The sequence below is a fragment of the Lepidochelys kempii genome, chromosome 6, assembly GCF_965140265.1.
Source record: "Lepidochelys kempii isolate rLepKem1 chromosome 6, rLepKem1.hap2, whole genome shotgun sequence".
NCBI lineage: Eukaryota > Metazoa > Chordata > Testudines > Cheloniidae > Lepidochelys > Lepidochelys kempii.
In genome coordinates, this window is record NC_133261.1 from 100,932,744 (window position 1) to 100,951,615 (window position 18,872).

Sequence of the window (18,872 nt, forward strand, 5' to 3'; positions counted from 1 at the left end):
TTTGTAAATGTATACATTTAGCCTTATTAAAAAGCATATTATTTGCTTATGCCCAGTTTACCATGCAATCCAAATTACTCTGTATCTATATCATTTTCCACTCCCCTAATTTTTGTGTCATCTGCAGACTTTATCAGTGATGATTTTATGTTTTCTTCCAGGTCTTTAACAAAAATGTTAAATAGCATAGGGCCAAGAACTGATCCTTTACTGGCCCTCACTAAAAACACGTTTTCAAAGATGATATCCTGTTTACAACTACATTGAGATTTATCAGTTAGCTTTTAATCCATTTACTGTATGTCATGTTAATTATGTATCTTTTTAGATTTTTTAATCAAAATGTCATGCGGTACCAAGTCAGATCTCTTACAGAAGTCTAAGTATATTACATCAACATTATTACTTTTACCAGCCAAACTTGTAATCGCATCCAAAAAAGATATCAAATATTTACAAATAAGATGGAAAGTTATTAGTAGAGAAAGGGGATCTTTGCTCTCATTTTGCCCATCTTGAGGGACTTGCACTGTTGTCTTCTGCAATATAAATTTAATAAACAAGCCTTAAGCCTTTTTTTTAACCTCCATTTAGTTCTCAACCTTTAAGTACAGTTGAGTTCCTTATCAATTTCTATTAAATAATATGTACAGTTGTATGCAGATTTGATTAAACATACACAATATAAAGTATTTTATCTACATTAATAGCAAATACAGAAAAAATCCACTGACTCTTACCAGTTTTTGAGATAGGAATACAGGAAAGCACAGTATTTCTTTAATACAGTATTTAATACTTTTTTAAAAAATGCATCCAGTATCCCAGGGATTGGCAACCTTTGGCACGCGGCCCACCGGTTTGTTTACCTGCCACGTCTGCAGGTTTGGCGGATCGCAGCTCCCACTGGCCGCGGTTCACCGCTCCAGATCAATGGGGGCTGTGGGCCGCATGCCAAAGGTTGCTGATCCCTGCAGTATCCCTTTATTTTACTTAAGGAAAAATAAATACCTATTCTGAGAGGAAATTATTCCTCCATTATTACTGTTCACTCTTATTTTCTTTTGGGATCATTCATCAATAACTGATTCTCTTTAGACACTGAACTATTCTTGATTTTCATTTTGTGGACTAAACACTGTGGGCTAAATGTCAGTGACAATGCGACAATTTAAAAGCTTTGCTCAGAAATTGTTCATCTGCTGCTGAGCTCATTTCAACCAAAGAGTGGAACACTAGAATCTGACATGCTTGAAAGTTTAGTGATGCTCTCTTTACAATTTGTCTTAAGGAACAGCAGCAAATATACTGTATACTGGTTAATAATCCCAGCCCATAGTGTTGCCTTGGTATTTGCCAACACGCAGCAAAGCACACTGGGTGGGTGAACGAAAGCACACTATGTTCTATTTTTATAATTGCATTTTTTTTTAAATTATTAAGGCAAAGAACATTAACATCCACTGTAGTTGCTATGCTTGTCACCAAAATACCCTCAGGACATTTCTCTTCACATGCATTGATTGCATTTTGGTCTTTTCTCATTGTAATACCTATTTCAAATACATTGTGAGCAGGCATGTAATTTGTCATTTTATGTACCCCAATAAACAAACACAAATTAGGGGAGGTTTCAGTCTTAACTATCTTCCAAAATTTTAAATCTGTGCTTTTTCCCCCCGTTAAAGTGGCTTCAGTTAGTGAACTTTGAGTTTTTTTACATTGGTATAACTAAGGTGATTTCATTTTTCATACTGCTGTTTGCTAATGAAGCAAACTTATAGTTTTCTGCCCCTCCCCATTGAACTACAAAGAAGCCAAGATCCTAATAGAAGGCAAACAATTTTATACATGGTAAATATCATTCACATTGGTATGAAATGAAGCCCCAAACCTGAAATGAACTCTGAACAACTAGATCCATGCATAGCACCACTGAGACTAAAGATTCCAGGATTTGATCAATATGTTTCCTTAGTTTTCTGAAGGATTACACAAAGCTAGACTCTTTCTAATAGAGCTTGTCTACACCACGTTGCATTTAGCGACAAGGCTGTGTAAACACAGCCTTGTCACTAAAAGTCAGCCTGTGTAAACACTCTTTTTCAGTACTTTATTGGCACTTTTGCTGACAAAATACTTCCAGCCCCGAAAGCAGCGTTAGCTTTGTCGACAGGAGAGCACGCCTGCCGACAGAGCCACATTCACACTGCCACTTGCGTTGGCAAAACTTTTGTCTTTCACGGGGGGGGGGGGGGCTTTTTTAATTACCTGTGAAAGACAAAAGTTTTGTCGACTACTTCGGAATGTAGACAAGCCCTGAATTAAATATGCTGGGACAGGTCCTCAACTTTTGTGAATTGTTGTAGCTTTGTTCAAGTCAATGCAGCTATGACAATTTCACACCAGCTGAAGATCTGGCCTGCTGTCTTTAAAGCAGACCTAATTGTGCTAGCTGCAGGAGCAAGCAACTGGGAATAAAAACCCAGAAACACTTGCATTTGGTCAACCTAATATTGGCATTTCAGATATACAGCTATTAGTTTTTTCTGAATTGTATACACAAGAACTTTACTAGTTTACTGTAAAAATACAACAAAACAAAAACCACACACGCACAAAACAAAACACATACCTAAGAAACAATTCTCTACTGGCCCCTAGTTTAGCTACTCTAATAGGAGTCTTCCATTTCTGTGGTTCTGTGAAATAATTATGAAGAAATCAAGTAAATTCTGAGCTTCATGGCCATGTATGTCTATTTTCATAACATTTTGTTTAAAAGCTTTTTAGACTATTTTTGGTGAAACTGCTATAATGGAAGTGTAGCTTTTACTCTGACATCTTACGTTATGATGGAAAATGGAATTTCAAACAATTCTGCAGCTTGTATGTTTTATAGCCTTTCAATACAGTATAGACTGATTCTTTCAGCACAATATGCCATGACCTGAAATCAGAAATTAAAGAAAAAAAGATAAACTAGAGCTTCTTTCTGATTTTTAATCTGTTTAAATATGACCCTTCCAATGGTCCCTGTTCAAGCAAAGTGTGTTGAATAGCATACCTACCTTTCAAACATCCCTGATTGTGGAGGATTAGAAGGGAGAGAAGCCTTCCTATTTTTCCCCCATACTCATTTCCTGTGTTATAGGAAACAGAAGACCAAGGAAAGCAGTGTTTACCACTGCACACACTTGAAAGTGCACTGTGCTCAAGTGATCCAGGTAGAAAAGGCCTGATATTACCAAAACCAAGATAATTTGTACACTATTTCAAGCAGAAGTACCTCGGCAGTTTTTCTTAAAAAAAAAAAAAAAAAAGTTTAAGCCACTTTTAGTAAATTTCCCCCATGGATGATGGGAAACATGAAAAATGTGTATGCTTAGACTTATGGAATACCTTACATTGTCTCCGCAATCTCATTAAATGTGTTCCCTAGTTCCTCTTTTGCATTATATATAACTGTTAAAAAGCATGTATGATTACATCCTGCTATAATCCTTTCAAACATTTTATGATTCAATCTTCATAGAAATAAAGTAATAATCCTTCCGTAGTCTATATGTAAAAACAATGTCTGCATGTACCAAAGTATTTTATTCAATATTTTTAGATTTTGCTGTTCTTTGTCTTGTATTTTTCATCAGTATTCTTTGTTGAAACCTGGAAATGCCAGTTTTAAGGTGTGGGTGTGTGTTTGTGTATTTTTTTAAAGGCTTTAGATTTGGCAGCACTTGCCACAGAGCATGCACAGTACAAAGACTGGTGGTGGAAAGTCCAAATTGGGAAATGCTACTATAGGTAAGTCATTTTTGTATTCTTTAGTGATTGATTGTGATCTGAGGAACATGAACTTTAGTTTCTTATAATTGTACAGTATTTCCTAAGCTTCAAGGTCAAATTGTGTAGTAGTAAGAGGTGTTCGTATAGTAAGTAGTTAAGGGATGACAATATAATAAAATTAGAGCTGGTCAAAGTTGGAATTTTTGTTTTACAGGAAATTCCAAAAATTGTTCCATTTTGAAACCAAAAAAAATTGAAATTTCCTAGAAGGGAAATAAAAAAAATAATTTTGAAATAATCAAAGCATTTCATTTAGAATATTTTGAAACAAAATTGATTCTCGGAGCACCCAATGGACTCATGTGAAGCTGGGAGCCTAGAAGCCCTGAGACAGATGGCTGAGCCAGCAGCATTGGAGGTTGGACTCCCATGGTTCCTGCTGCAGAGATGGAAACAGGCCCTACTCTAAGCTGAGGCACATCCGGGCTCCTGGTTCTATGGTAGGGAATCTGTGAACCCCTGGGCGCCTGGCTCCGACACAGCCCATATGGTGCGGCTTCCATGGAGCCATCAAACCTGGAAGCCAGGTTGTTCCCAGCAGCCCACCAAGTGAGCTGGCGTGAAGCCTGCATTGCAGGCACGGTGCCTTCCAGAACCCTGCCCAGGTATCACCAGAAATTCAGTGGAGCCAGTCCATTTCTGGAAAACATAGACAAATTGGCATTTTCTGGTGAAGCCGGGTTTGAGCTTTACTCATAATTTAGATAAAATGGTTTATCTTTCAAATAAGGAGGCTAGTACAGTATATATTCAATTAATGAGGAAGTCTACAGGTTGGGGGTATTAATGAAAAAATGAGCAGACCTTGTCCCACAATCTGAGATAATGTTGAGGCTCCAATATTTTGAGCACTAGAGCTTCCTCCTTGTGTTTGTCTCAATTATACGCAGGGTTGATAACACCTATTATTAAGGTTGCTCAAAACTTCCTAGTATAAGACCCTGTTTCCAGAGGAGATCCATCCTGCATACGAATGAGGCAGGAATCTTGTGGAAAAAATAGTATGTGATCAAAAGACTTTCAGTGCACATGCACAAGGGGGCTGAATTATGATTACAAAGGCAATTCTGGCATTTCCTAACTTTTGAACCTGGATTTTCTTTTAGCAGATGCATGATTTTTTACACCCCACCCACCCCCACGTTACTTTTGGCACTTTAATGAGGTTTTTTATTTGTTTTTAGTGGATAGTGCTTTGTTTGAATAAGTTACATTATTGTCAAATAAAGAAATTTCTATATGTATCTATTATCTCTTAGGTTAGGATTGTACCGTGAAGCAGAAAAACAATTTAAATCAGCTCTCAAGCAGCAAGACATGGTAGATACAATACTGTATTTAGCAAAAGTAAGTAGATATTTTCAAATCAAATTAAATCTGCCTGCTTTAGAATAACTTGAAATTCTCATCTATACATGAAAATCCAGGGGGCAGCTGACCTGGGACTATCCAACTTGATACATTTTTCAGATTGCGTAGCTTTTCAAATCCATTTTAAAATGTATTAAAATAAACCAATCTTTTCTGAATGCAATTAACTTAAACAGCAGAACTGACACAAATAGAACAAGTTATTTTTCAGACTTCCATTCTATAAAATTTTAAAGTTTTGTGAGAATAAGCCTTTATTTTAGAGGATTATTTATGAGCTTTTTTTGTCTGTACATTTTTCCCCACAACTTGTCTTACTCCAGTTCTTTAATATCAAAATGGTGATGAATGGTGTGGGAAATACAAGTCAGTACTGAAAACAGAAGTCTCACTAAATTGTTGTTGCCGCAGGCTCAAGCATTCATGTACTTCAGAGTATGCCCTCTACTTGGATTTGATAATTTGTGATTAGCAGAACTGTGTACAAAAGCAAGAGCATAGTTTAAGTACTGGACACCATCAAAGACACCATCTTCTTCTGCCTTATGTTCTCTCCGCCAACAAACCCTAATCAGAACTATACAGATAAGGAATGATCAGAGTTGCAGTATTTAATGTGTAGCTGTCTGATTTCTTAGGAGACCAATGAAATAAACCAATAAGAGTGACTAGATGGATCTAAAAACTGGTTTTTCAACTGACATCAACTGTCTATCCGTAGCAGTCAGAAAGACCTCGAAATTGACAAAGTTGTATCATAACAAAGATATGCAAAACACTTGAAGAACCAACATCACCGCTCAAACACCAAAATTGTTGTTTATGGTAGTGCACATGAGGTTCTAAACATTTTTTCCAGACATTCAAGAAGAGACCGGCCTGCTCCAGGAAACTTGCTGTCTAAGGACTTGTCCACACAGTTTGTGGGCAGCAAGCCTGTGTCAAAGCACTCTCCAGAACTTTTAGTACATGGTAACAGGGTCCACATGGCCAGTCGGCTTGTGACAGCTTTATATCCTGGCTTGCTGTGAAGTAACTGACCGTATAAACAAGCCCCCAGGGTATCTTTTATCTAGGAGCTTGAATAATAATAGCAATGAAGCCGTGGCTGCATGGGCTTTGCAAGCCTATTCTAGTGACTAGTCCCTGCTGCCACGGCTTCACTACCTTTGTTATTTGGGCTAGCTAGATTAACGCTAACTCTAATATGTCTACATGTGCTGCAGTTATTCATTTGATTGCAGTAAAGATGTACCATAAAGCAGCATTTCCCCAGACTTTGGAAAGCTGACACACCACCCCCACGAGAGGGAAACCTATTTCCCCTCCTGCTTTTTCAGTACAGCTATTAAAGGCCTCCCTAAAATAAGTGATTACTCAGAGTATATGTATAGCTTTTTATTGTATGATGCTTCCTGTGTGCATTGAGTAGTGAATTAGCATCTGAGTTAGCAGCCATTGGAAAGAATGGGGCAGTTCATATCGGAGAGGTATTGTTTCAGGCTCTCTGCAAAATCAGACAGACATCAGTATCAGCTACATCCTAGTCACATTTTAATCACCCTAACAAGTAGAGATTTAATTTTAAAAAAAAACTTGAAAGCTGAGACTTGTGAAAAACTAAGAGTTTTCTGCATATCCATCTGGCTAATCCTGAGACCTTCCTCCTCCACGCTTTGAGAAACATTGGTTTAAGGCCAAAGGACAGGGGAAGGGGAATAAGAAATAGGGAATTGTTTTGTACAAGTCAAGAACTCCAAGGAGTCATACTATTTCATGACTACAGAGCTGGAAATGGGACTTTCACACCAGAGAACTAGGAGGTTCCCAGCTCTCCAGAAAGGGCAACCTTCAGCACTTGCTGTTAGCACCAGAAGAACACAATATGTCAGACTTAAAAATCATAGTATTCTTATGGTTTGAAAAGCTATTTTTAGAGGTTTTAAAAATTAATTTTATGCCCTTCAAGCTTGTGCAGTTTTACTTATAGTATAAGGAACACTGAGCTTTACAGGTGATGGATACAAAATAATCAATAACTATTTTAAAGACTTTCTCAGAAGCAGTTCTAAAATGGTGTGTAAGTTATGGCTACATGCAAGTATGGTGTGTGTAAAGAGTTTATTGCACTTATTTGGGATGACTTGCATAAGTCATTCATGTGTTTCCCACATTGAGTAATATGATCATCCCAAACTCTTGCTAATTAAAAAGCTATACCCACTATCATTTATTCTCTCATCTATATATCCTCTGCTGAAGCTCTTTTTAGAGAGAGATTTGATTGTAGAAAAAAGTTGGTGAGAAATAGTAAAATAAATTCAAATGTTAAAGAAAGGAAAATGAGCATGACAGATATAATGGAGACATTTCTTTCAAGTTTAAGGCTTAATGCAGACATTAAATCCATCTGAAGCTGCTCTACAGATTATAAACTGAAATGTACAGTGAATACTCTGAATTCTGCTTTAGATACAACACAAGTGTGACATCCACAGATGGAATGTGCTAGGAATAGATTGTTGATGTCCCATTGCTTAAAATGTCTGCTTAATTGATACTGTCACTTGGTGCGGTCAGGTCTAGCAAGTAGAAGAGGGTAAAAAAAAAAAAGCAGCAGCTAGCCTCAATCTTCTTTATTCCTTCTCCCCAGGAAGGAATTATTTTTTCTTAATATAGGAGATGCTAGCAAATATCAGGCAATTTTTTTCCACTGATCCTAATGTTCTAATTACTGTTATCAGTTTGAAACTGCAGTCCCTTACTTGAGAAATACTTGCTGTCAATTGGATCATTAAAATTACCCCATTGTCTCATTTCAAAGAATACTGCTGTGTGTGCGTGCAAAGCACCATATATCTGTTTATAGATAATTAAATATTGGACTACAATAACTTGATCATTTGCATTCAGAATTCCCTGCATGGATCCCAAAAGCAGAAGAGCTGTATTGTGCTTCTAACTGTGGTGATTTCTTTAATATGTAATGTTGATGCTTTACTCCTTTGGGCCACTTATTATATTAAATAACACCAATGGCAGGTATTTTTCCATTGTTCGTATGTTACAATCAAACATTATTTACTATGTTATTCCACTAGCATGAGCACTTTAAATGTGTCTTGCTTTACTCTGAAGTATATATACCTGAAACACTTTTCTACTGAAATATGAGTAATCGGCTTGGGGAATTGAATGACACAAGTGATTCATGTAGAATATGGCTTTTTTTCTTCTCTGTAACGGATTCAGATGTGCTTCATTCCAGTAGTCTCTGAAAGTTATATCATCTGAGTGCTGCCTAAATGGTCTTTGTGACATCAGTTGATGATCTCTTTCCAGTTATACTGTAGTTCTTACAGGACAGGTCTCCACATCACTATTAGCACCATACTGGTATTACCAGCACAGAAACTAAAGATTGACAGGCCATGCAGACTGAACTACCGTTTTGCCTATAAGGGATCATCTTGTCTAAATATGACTGGAGACATTTTGGCAGAGCAATATGAGGAAGCTTGCAAATGTCACTGTCCACTTTGTCATTTGGCCAGAGTAGAAGACTTTCCATGAATTCTAAAATACACTTTAAGAGACCTCTGCTCTTTCTTCATTCAGATTCCTCCTGAGACTCACTTCTTCCATGAGGCTCAAAATGTGACTACTATCATTTTTTAGATTAAAAATATGTTTAAAATATTTAAGGTGACATCATCTTAATCTCCCAGTTTGACTTTGACTTTTTTTGTTAGTTTTGTGAATTATAGGTCCCTGGACCTATGTTATAAGTAATAATTATAAATATAGAGACAGGAAATGTCTCTCTGTGGTTCTTGTACAGTTCCAGGCATGTTTTAGCACTTAAATAATTAAGACTGTCACATTTTTAGCATCACTGCAAAGATTTTCCCATTGATGCTCATATGACTATTTGACATAATGGCTTCTGCATCAAAAGAAGAATATATCTCTTGCTGGTAGCACTTCTTTTGTCAAACAGCTGTCTGAGCATGAAAATCAATATTTGACATATTTATATACACTTTTTCTTTGCTCAGGTGTATTTTCGGTTGGATCAGCCTTTGACAGCTTTACATCTTTTCAAGCAAGGATTAGATCGATTTCCTGGAGAAGTGACCCTTCTTTGTGGGATTGCCAGAATCTATGAGGTATGCATGTACTACACTACTGCTAATGCAAACAAGGTTATCTTCTTATGCAAGAAAAAGGGCCAGAGGTTCAATATGCTTGTAAGGTCATCAAAAATTCACCACATTATTTTCCAGCATTACTAATGTAAAACAGGTAGTGTTGCAGAAAGTCTACCAAAATAAAGACAGCTTTGCAGGCTTATTTGTTCAGCTGGTTAACTATACCAAACAGACCACGCTTTTCCTTGTTCAAACACACACAAACAAATCCACATTAAATCAAGTGTTGCATTTCCAGATGTTGTCCATGTAGTACTATGATTGGCTCATACATTTTTCATTGATCTAAAAGAGAAGAAAAGTGCTGGTGTCTCAAAGGGCCTGTTAATAGTTTTAAACAGCAGGATAGTCTACAGGTCAGTACTGCCTTCTTTAGTACTGTAAGTCATTGTGAATTAGTAAAGTTGAAATGTGTCATAGCTTAGGTGGTATTTGTTTTAAATGGAACTACTAATATTTTAGAATAGAACAGTAGTTTCATTGTAGGCTGATAATCAGAGGTAGTTGCTTTTATTTTGCATTAAAGAAAATGCTGTAATTAAAAATAGGAAATATTGAGTTTTATATTGTTGTAGTTTGCCTGGCACACTGAAATGGCAATAAATCTATTTCAAAGTACAAAGAAGTCATCCATTTTTGTCTAATATCCTTTTTCTAGTCTTCCTATTAAATCTTTAAACACAGCTTGAGAAAGCGGTGTTTAAATAGTGTGGCATATTATTCTGTAGACTATTCTCAACATTATGCAGCCTTTTTATGAATTTTTGTACTGCAGTCTGTATTAGATATTTCTCTGCACCATTGTTATAGAAAGATGTTTGTTTCTGTACTGATGGGCTTTGGTGTGTCACATAACTACAGATTAATTAAACTTAATTAAAGATTTGTACCCTCGCATACAAACATTCAGCTCTCTTTGCACATGCCTGGAGGGACATATGTACCAAACACTTTCTCCTTAGGCATTAGAAAAAGAGAAGGTCTGCCACTTTCCATCTGCTCCAGGTTTTTAAATGATCATACTATTATTAAAATTTAGTATGTTTCCTTGTTTGAGAAATGTAAGTTTGCATAAGTTAATTTGCCACAGTTTTATTGTGTGATAGAACAGGTTTTAATTTGACTGTTTTCAGTCAAGTTGCTCAGGGTGATAGTATGATACACTGTAGGATGTTAGTAGAATGTTTTATGAGCAATAGGGTAAATGAACAAACTGCTCTCTAAACAAATAAAAACACTTCTTGAATTACCTCTAAATTTTGTACACTCACGCATCTTCTACAGGAGGTGGTTTCTCTGGTGACAGTAACCCCTCAAAGTACATGGGACATAGGTCTAGTTGTTACAAGAAGCAAAAGTCTATACCTCTTCTCCATTCAAATACCATACATCCAGGTGTATTTTTAGATACAATATGATCATTTTAATTGGCACCTCCTACTGGAAACAAACTTGCTAAATTATTCCATGATCCCAGTTTTCAGAGGCTCATGGTAATACTTGGTGCTCATTTAATTCATGAATTGCTTTGAACATAACCATAAAAGAATTGTTCTGAAAGTCTGACTAAACAGTCTGGAATTTATCATTCAATTTTGGGGGAACTATTGTACTGTGCTGTGTACTCCATAGCATAGTATAAATAGCAGCAAACACCTATTTGCACATGGTAGCTATTGTGAATAGGCTTTAGAAAATACCACGTGTACCTTTTTAAGTGTACTTGTCATACCTGTGTTCTGTTAATCCATGGTTTAGAATCAGTAAAATGTTCTCCACTGAATCCGTTCTTCTCACTTAAATGGGCATGTAGTTTATGAAGAGGCTAATAAGTGAATTGTAGTGTATGTTCAGAGAACCATAATAAACAATTCTTGTTTGTTGATGTGTCTACACTGTAGCTGGGAGCATGCTTCCCAGCATGGGTAGACAGAGAGACACTAGCTTTGCGCGACGTAGTGCACTAGAAGTAACAGCGTGGCCAGGGACAGCATGGGCAGTGGCTCAGGCTAGCCACCAGAGTACTAATCCAATGGGTCCAGGCAGGTTTCTATTCAGGTGGCTAGTCTGAGCTGTCACCAGTGCTACCTCCAGCTACACTGCTATTTTTAGAATACTAGCGCAAGCAAAGCCAACGCATATCAGTCTGCCTTCACTGGGTAGGCATACCCTAGGTTGCCAGCTCCTTACCTATGCCCTGTAAAGCACTGTGGAAGTTTATGGCACTTTATAAGAGTTTAATAAAATGATAAAAAAGCAAGATTACTACAGTTTGCACAATATTCGTTTGTTTGTTTTTCTATTTTTGATGTGCAGGAAATGAATAACATCTCCTTAGCTGCAGAATACTACAGAAAAGTCTTAAAACAAGATAACACTCATGTGGAAGCTATTGCATGCATTGGTAGTAACCACTTTTATTCAGACCAACCTGAGATAGCTTTGCGGTTTTACAGGTGTGTGCAAGTAAGATTAATATTAAAGAGAAATATTTTTGGAACATTGATACTGCCAAAGAAAATGCGAGTGTGTAGGAATCAAAGGTGTCTAACCAAATGGAGAAATATTGCCTACTATATCACCAACATACCTACTCTAATATCTTCTATACCTATAATATGGTAATTACATTTAAGCACTTAATATGCGGATGATTCTTAAAATAAAAGCGCATCAGTATGGTTGAGTACCTGATTAATGAATGAAGAGGGGGCTCAAAAGGACCTGATTTTCAACTTCATTTTGCAGGAGGCACACACCACCTTGAAGGATTAAGCCACTAAAAAACCCTTTTGTAAAACTCCATGGCCCACATCCTTGGCTACAGGTGTGCTTGCAGCCATGTATTCCCCTGTTCCTAGGTTGACTGTGAGCCAGGGTTTTCCCCAGGTTTATTTTACAGCAATCTGAAGACGGCTGTAAACCATGCCAGCCGCCACCAGTCTTAAGCAGCTAAGGATCACCAGCCTGTGAAGAAGCCCCTGTACCAACATTAGAGAGAGACAATTTGTGCACTTTGTAGCCTGATCCTTTTTAATCGTTAATAATAATTGTACTGATTGCCAATTGATACTAATTAGTGAGCTGGGGTAATAGGGTTCTCATCCCAGAATCAGGCTCCACAGAATTAAAACTGATAAGTTGAATGTCTTGTAGGGAACTTCAGGGTATATGGCAAAGACACTCATGCTGAGGGCAAAGCAAAGCCTTGTTTTAATAACAGCCAATTAGTAAGGACAGAAAAGCCTTAAACCACATAAACAGATGGAGTACTGCAGTATTAGGGATATCTTTGGTGTCATTCCCTGCATATGCTCTGATACTTACACCCTTCCTTGGGGACCTAGAGGTGAGAGACAAAGGACTAGCCCTGCCTCCGGCATGCCAAATAAGTCCAATGGTCCAGGATCTTCAGTGCCCAAAGATTGGGGGTAGATAACAATGAAGAGCTGAAGAGTCAATGATGGAAAGCTTGCCCACACTACAAAGTGGCTTGTCCTATAGGGCCTGGGCACTATCACGAATATTCATTCTGATGCCTAGCCTTCCATGTCCAAATCTAACTTCCTCACCCTCATAATATTGGGGTGCACTTATCCTATAGGTTAACCTATCAATGTCATTTAACTCATTATCACATAGTCACCAATTGCTCAAGCAAGTTTGTAGTTAGACATTTGCCAATGATTCTATCCTAAACTATCCAAGCCCAGTACCAGTTCAGTGTTCCTGTAGTTGCCTGGTACTGTTATGTACCAACTCCCTCTATTGAGCAAGCTGTCCCCAATTTCCCAAAATCTAGGGTAACTGTTGGGCCATTTTATCTATGCTATATCACAGGCCTACCATACTTCTGCTAACTTGCTTAAACTGGTGTCTTACAGGATACAGGCCTGTAGGTTCCTTGTGTTACTTCTGAGTAAAATAAAAAGGCTAAGCTAGCTCTATGGACTACAGCATCTATGCTAGTTCTAAACCACCTGAAGATCTCCCTTCATTATGGCGATCCTCCTGCCATTGGCTATGATGGCTTTAGGTCCAGAATTGGCCTGTGCTCTCATACAAAGCAGCTACATTCATTCTAAGATCTGGTCTTAAGTGTACTTTTCCCTCTAAGTCTTATAAAAGAGTTCTGATTTAATAAAACAGCTACCTTTTAAAACACACACTTTTTTCAATTTTTATTGAAAGTTAATGTGCAGCATTTAATATGCCTACTTTGTAAATCTGATTAAAAGTTAGATAAGATCTGATCTGGCGTTTGCTAAAAGCCCAGGGTTGGGCCAAAACAACTTAAGTATGAAGCGTGATTATAAAAAGTGATAGCAACAAGTTACAACTTTAAGGTTGGGTGATGAGGGATATATCCAACTCTGACTTACACTAAAATCAAATGTAGTGGCACATCTGAAAAGCCGAAGTGTGAGAGTTTTGATTTACACACACAGCATTTTGCATAGCACTGATTCTACACATAGAAATAGTCTGTGTCTATTGTCTCTGGCTTAGCCTTTCAACACATTTTTGTCAAACAGGATGGTCATTACCCGTGATTAACTGTGGTTTTTACTTTTTAAAATTCACATTTGCTTTGAACTCACTTTATTTTATTCCGTTCAGAGCATATTACTGTTATGTAATGTACTTAGTCATGCCTAATCCTGTTGGGATGGAGGGAAGATTTTCCATTTAGAAAGAAATTCCTACTTGCAATACATCTAAAAATGTTAAATTATCTCTCTCTTGAACTAGACGTCTCCTGCAGATGGGTGTTTATAACTGCCAGCTATTTAACAATCTGGGCCTCTGTTGCTTCTATGCCCAGCAGTATGATATGACACTGACCTCCCTTGAACGTGCACTTTCTTTGGCTGAAAATGAGGAGGAGGCAGCAGATGTTTGGTACAACTTGGGGCATGTGGCTGTGGTATGAAAAAATTAAAGTTTTTCTGAATAAATATGAGTTTACTGAATGAAAAAAACAATAATGCTGAAGCAAAAGGAATTGGTAGATAGACCCAAAGGTCTGTTGTGAAAAAAACTTACAGTGTGGAAATCTGATAGTACAGAATAAAGCACAGTACATATTTAGTTGGGTTGAGGGTTTACTACCAGTTCAGAACAGGAAGAAACCCCAGGAGAGGAGTACCTTTCATTCTTCCAGTTTAGCATGTTGTCACATCTTGCTGAAAGACTCTCCAACGGAACCTTGGTGGAACTTGTTCTGTTGCAAACCTGTTAGACTAATATAGCAGATTCAAAGTAGTTTCTCCTGCAGCTGCCTTCCCTTAGACATGAAGTGCTGGGTTGCTACATGCTATTGGATAACAATGTTTATGCCAATAGAATTAGAGTATTAGAATACAATGAGACCCTAGAGTAGCATGTGTTGTGGCTGAGAAGGTGCATCTCTGTTACAGCGTGCTTTTTTAAACAGAAATACAAGTGGTAATTGTCCAGTAAAGATATTCAAGTTATCTAATTTGTTAATTATCTATAATTTTAATAGAGTTCATTGTAAAATCCTTTTTTAGGGAGGAGAATATCACATTAATACGTAACCCAGTTTGTATTTCTCTTTAACTGCCTGCCTGGAAGTAGACTTCTAAACACCATTTAAACTTTCAACAGTGTTCTACCTTAAGTCAATGGGAATTTTCCATTGACTTTACTGGAATTGGGATAAGGCCCTTAATGCATACGTTTTGACACCCTTGGAAGTTTAAAAGCCATGATGCATGTATTTCTTAGTGTTTGGCAGTTTCAAGGTGACCTTGCATTGTATCAGTTTAAATCATATAATTGAAACATTAGCAAATAGCCTCCTGTTCCGGACCAGAGATACTGATATTTGTACTAAAGTAAGACGCCCCCATATGAGGAGAGGGGGGCAAAAGGCAGTTGAGAAAAACTGGAATTGTGAGTAGGGTTCCTGTCAGTGTGTTTTTATTTAAAGTAACACATTTTTATTTTACAATAGTACATCCAGATGAAAAAAGCATTCCTTTAAAACAAAACAGAAAACTAAGCAACCTGAAATTTACTGTCAAACTTTTTGATGTGTGGAAAACTCTGTTGGTATTTTTAGGGAATAGGTGACCTGAACTTGGCTTACCAGTGTTTCAAGCTGTCCCTAGCCAATAATAATGACCATGCAGAAGCTTATAACAACTTGGCTGTGCTGGAGCTACGAAGGGGTCATGTTGAGCAGGTTGGTGCTAAACTCTAAAGCTATGTGAGATGCTTGCTTTGAACCTCCTGTGGTTAGAATCTTGATTTCAAGGAAATTTCAGTTGAGTGAGAAGCCAGCCAGATGGCTTGCTTGTCAGCAAAGTTTAACTCAGATGCATGTTTTGAAGTAGCCTCTGGATTTTCATACCATGCACCACTAGACTATGTCCTCATACACCCTCGAGTGGCTGGTTGAAGACAAGAAACATTTGCAATGCCTTCACAGCATCTGCTGTTGACAGTTATGGCAAACTAGGGTTTTCTGAAGGTAAAATGGTATCCCAAAGGTAAAAGAGGATAAAAATGCTATGGCCTGAATTAGAGCAAACAAATTATCCTGTAGTTATTGCCTCAATACGTTGAACACCCTGTTGGAATATACTGCTTGACAGAGATAGGTGAAAGAGTCCATTATCAGGTGCCAAGGGATTTCTTCTACAAAGAGGTGATGAAGAGATTGCCTCATTAAAATTACATACAGCCAGTAGTATTTATTTATGCATTGTAATCACAAAGGCTACCTTGAGATTTTTCTGAGTTAAGCATTCATATTAGAGTGTGACCATTGGCTTAAATAAATAATAATGTTCCATGCTAAGGCATTGGAAAATTATATAGAAAAATTACAGTAGACAAGAATATGCCACTACCCTGGGCAAAAGAGGAACCCTGAACGTAACTGGATAGCAGTATTTTTTTCCACTTTGTACATAAGTGAGTGTTTATAATAAGGAAAAAAGGCAGTACACTATATTGGAGCAAGTTTTGTACAGGAACAGAATGCCTTCCTGTAAGGCTTTCTTTGCAATGCACCCTAAGTCAGTGAGAGCTTGGGACATCTAGTTTCCCAACCTAGGAGTACCATAGCATATTGCACGTATATCTAAGTGTAGTGAAATATAGATGATGTGCATGTTGGAATAATCTGTACATTACAACAATTTGTAACACTTACCCTCCTTCGTCCTATGACTGCAGAGGCATTAACTGCCCTCTTCATCTTGAATGATCTCGCAATGTGTTAACTCCTTATGTTTAATCTGTTCTACCTTGTATTTATCTGTGACACTGAGTACCTTTCTCAGACCTGAAGAAGAGCTCTGTGTAACTCAAAAGCTTGTCTCTCTCACCAACAGAAGTTGGTCCAATAAAAACATACTACCTCACCCACCTTGTCTCTGTTAGAACACACACATTTTACTACTTCTTCCTGTAAATCACATGAAAGTCAAACCTACATTGGTTGGAAAGTCAGTCAGAATAGGCCCTCAGTAAGAACTGAATCTTTTCATTTGAACAGCAAAGCTGGTTTGGTGGATTTATATATTACATACACACACACACACACTACAGAATAATATACAGTACTTACGTAAATCTGTTCCGAAGCAGCAAGTCATTTATAGAGCTAACATTATACAAGTATCCTAGCAATCACCATGGTAACATTTAACATACCCTCATGCTGATCTTTGCTGTGACCGATGAAGTTCAATTTTACTTTGTTTCCCAATCAGTCAACATACGTAAATTTATATCCCAGATGGAGCCTTAGTCCAATTATACTGAAAGAGGGGGGTACTGTTTATAATTAAGGCTGGATATGCATTTCCAGCCTAATTCCCTGTTTTCAGTTGCTTTTAACTTTAATTTTCAAGTTGGCATTTTTCAATTTAATACCCATCCACACCAAACATTTTCCAGTAATTTAGTTAATACTTTGTGTAAGAATAACAGTGAAGACTTGCTAATATACATAACCTATGAAAGTTTGTAGCTATTAGATACTTAACTGTTTAATCCCCTGAACTGCACCCAAAGAAAACTAATCCAATGACTGAAAAGAAAAAAGTACAGTATGTGTGCTGACAAAATTTAAGTGAATAGCAAAGATAAATTACTCAAAAATATTCAGGATCTTTATGAAAAGTAAATTATTTTAAGTATAAAAATGAAAAACTCAAATATAGTAAATTTATCTAGGATGGTAGAATAAATTGACAGTATTTGAGAAACAAGTTATTCCATAATTTGACCTCATCGTAATGCATACTCAAAAGCCCAAGTTGGGTGCTAAGCTTTAATGTTAATAGCGTTTTTTTCAAAATAGCAGAAAACTATTTTATGGAGATCATTGTTAGAGTACATTTTATTTGAAATGTCCACAAAGTTCCTATTAAAAAATGGAAAGTATTCACAAGTAGAACTTACTTTTGTGTTGCATTCATGGCATTACTTTCATCTCACTGTATATTAATTCAGTTTATATATGATGTATGTGTACACATACACACACGTTATTTTTCACTAGTTTAATACTATAGTCACCTGTCACTTAAAAGGATTACTCCTGATGGCTATTGGGCAGCCTGTTCAACATTTAGTGGGACACTTTCAAACCTCACAACCTCAAAAAATCCCAAACAGTTTGTTTTAAAAATCCACACACCCTCAAACTTTTCGTGCAAGTAGGGGTTCATTTGTTTTAAAATCATCAGCTCTCCAAAAAGGGTGAAAAACTTCAGCTGTTTAGGCTGAGCAAATCAGAATGCTGGATCATTTGAAAGTATGGATGTATGGAGTACATGCACCTCTCACCATCCTTCAGCAATTCCTGTCAGATCTGTTCTTGTGAGCCTGCAGGGGACAGCGAATGATGAGAATTCTGCTCTCCAAGCACTGCAGAGAGCAGAACTCTTGTCAATTTCATTCCCTGGCCAGCTCACTGGAACAATGCTTCAGGGAAAATGCAGGGAGAATAGCATAATATCAGATACATGTTCATTTGTATTTCATCCAGCTCAGGATTCTGGAATTTTAGGGGAGCTAACAGCGAAGTAAGTGAAAAGAAAACTATAAAACTCCCAATAAAAACAATACACACTAGGACATTGTAAACCTGAAAAATGTCATTTTCAAGAGATCAGATTTTAGGTTTTCAACTATGCTGAATACTCCAGAGCATTAGGCAGTGTTTTAATAGACAGTAGCTCCAACTCCAGTAGAAATTTAGATCAGTTTCTCAGAGTTTCCCCCTTTTTTGAGGAATATGTTCTATTTGGTATTTAGTACTAAATTGCCTATTTAAAGCTCCAGCTCTGCCCTGTTAACACAGGCAAGGATCCCATTAATTTCAATGCTATTAAATTGTATTATGCCTTTATATAGTGGTGAATATTGCTCATGTGTATTTTAAGATGACTTTCTTAGTAA

General features: G+C 37.2%; 1 protein-coding gene across 1 annotated transcript in view; it reads left to right on the forward strand.

Annotated features, from left to right (window-relative positions):
- The window catches only part of TTC8 (tetratricopeptide repeat domain 8), a 73,647-nt gene that overhangs the window by 47,481 nt on the left and 7,294 nt on the right, over window positions 1-18,872 (forward strand). The window contains exons 8-13 of the mRNA XM_073349394.1: window positions 3,719-3,804; window positions 5,106-5,193; window positions 9,276-9,386; window positions 11,745-11,884; window positions 14,181-14,355; window positions 15,517-15,639. Coding sequence (XP_073205495.1) covers window positions 3,719-3,804; window positions 5,106-5,193; window positions 9,276-9,386; window positions 11,745-11,884; window positions 14,181-14,355; window positions 15,517-15,639 — 723 coding nt within the window. The remainder of the gene's footprint in view (window positions 1-3,718; window positions 3,805-5,105; window positions 5,194-9,275; window positions 9,387-11,744; window positions 11,885-14,180; window positions 14,356-15,516; window positions 15,640-18,872) is intronic.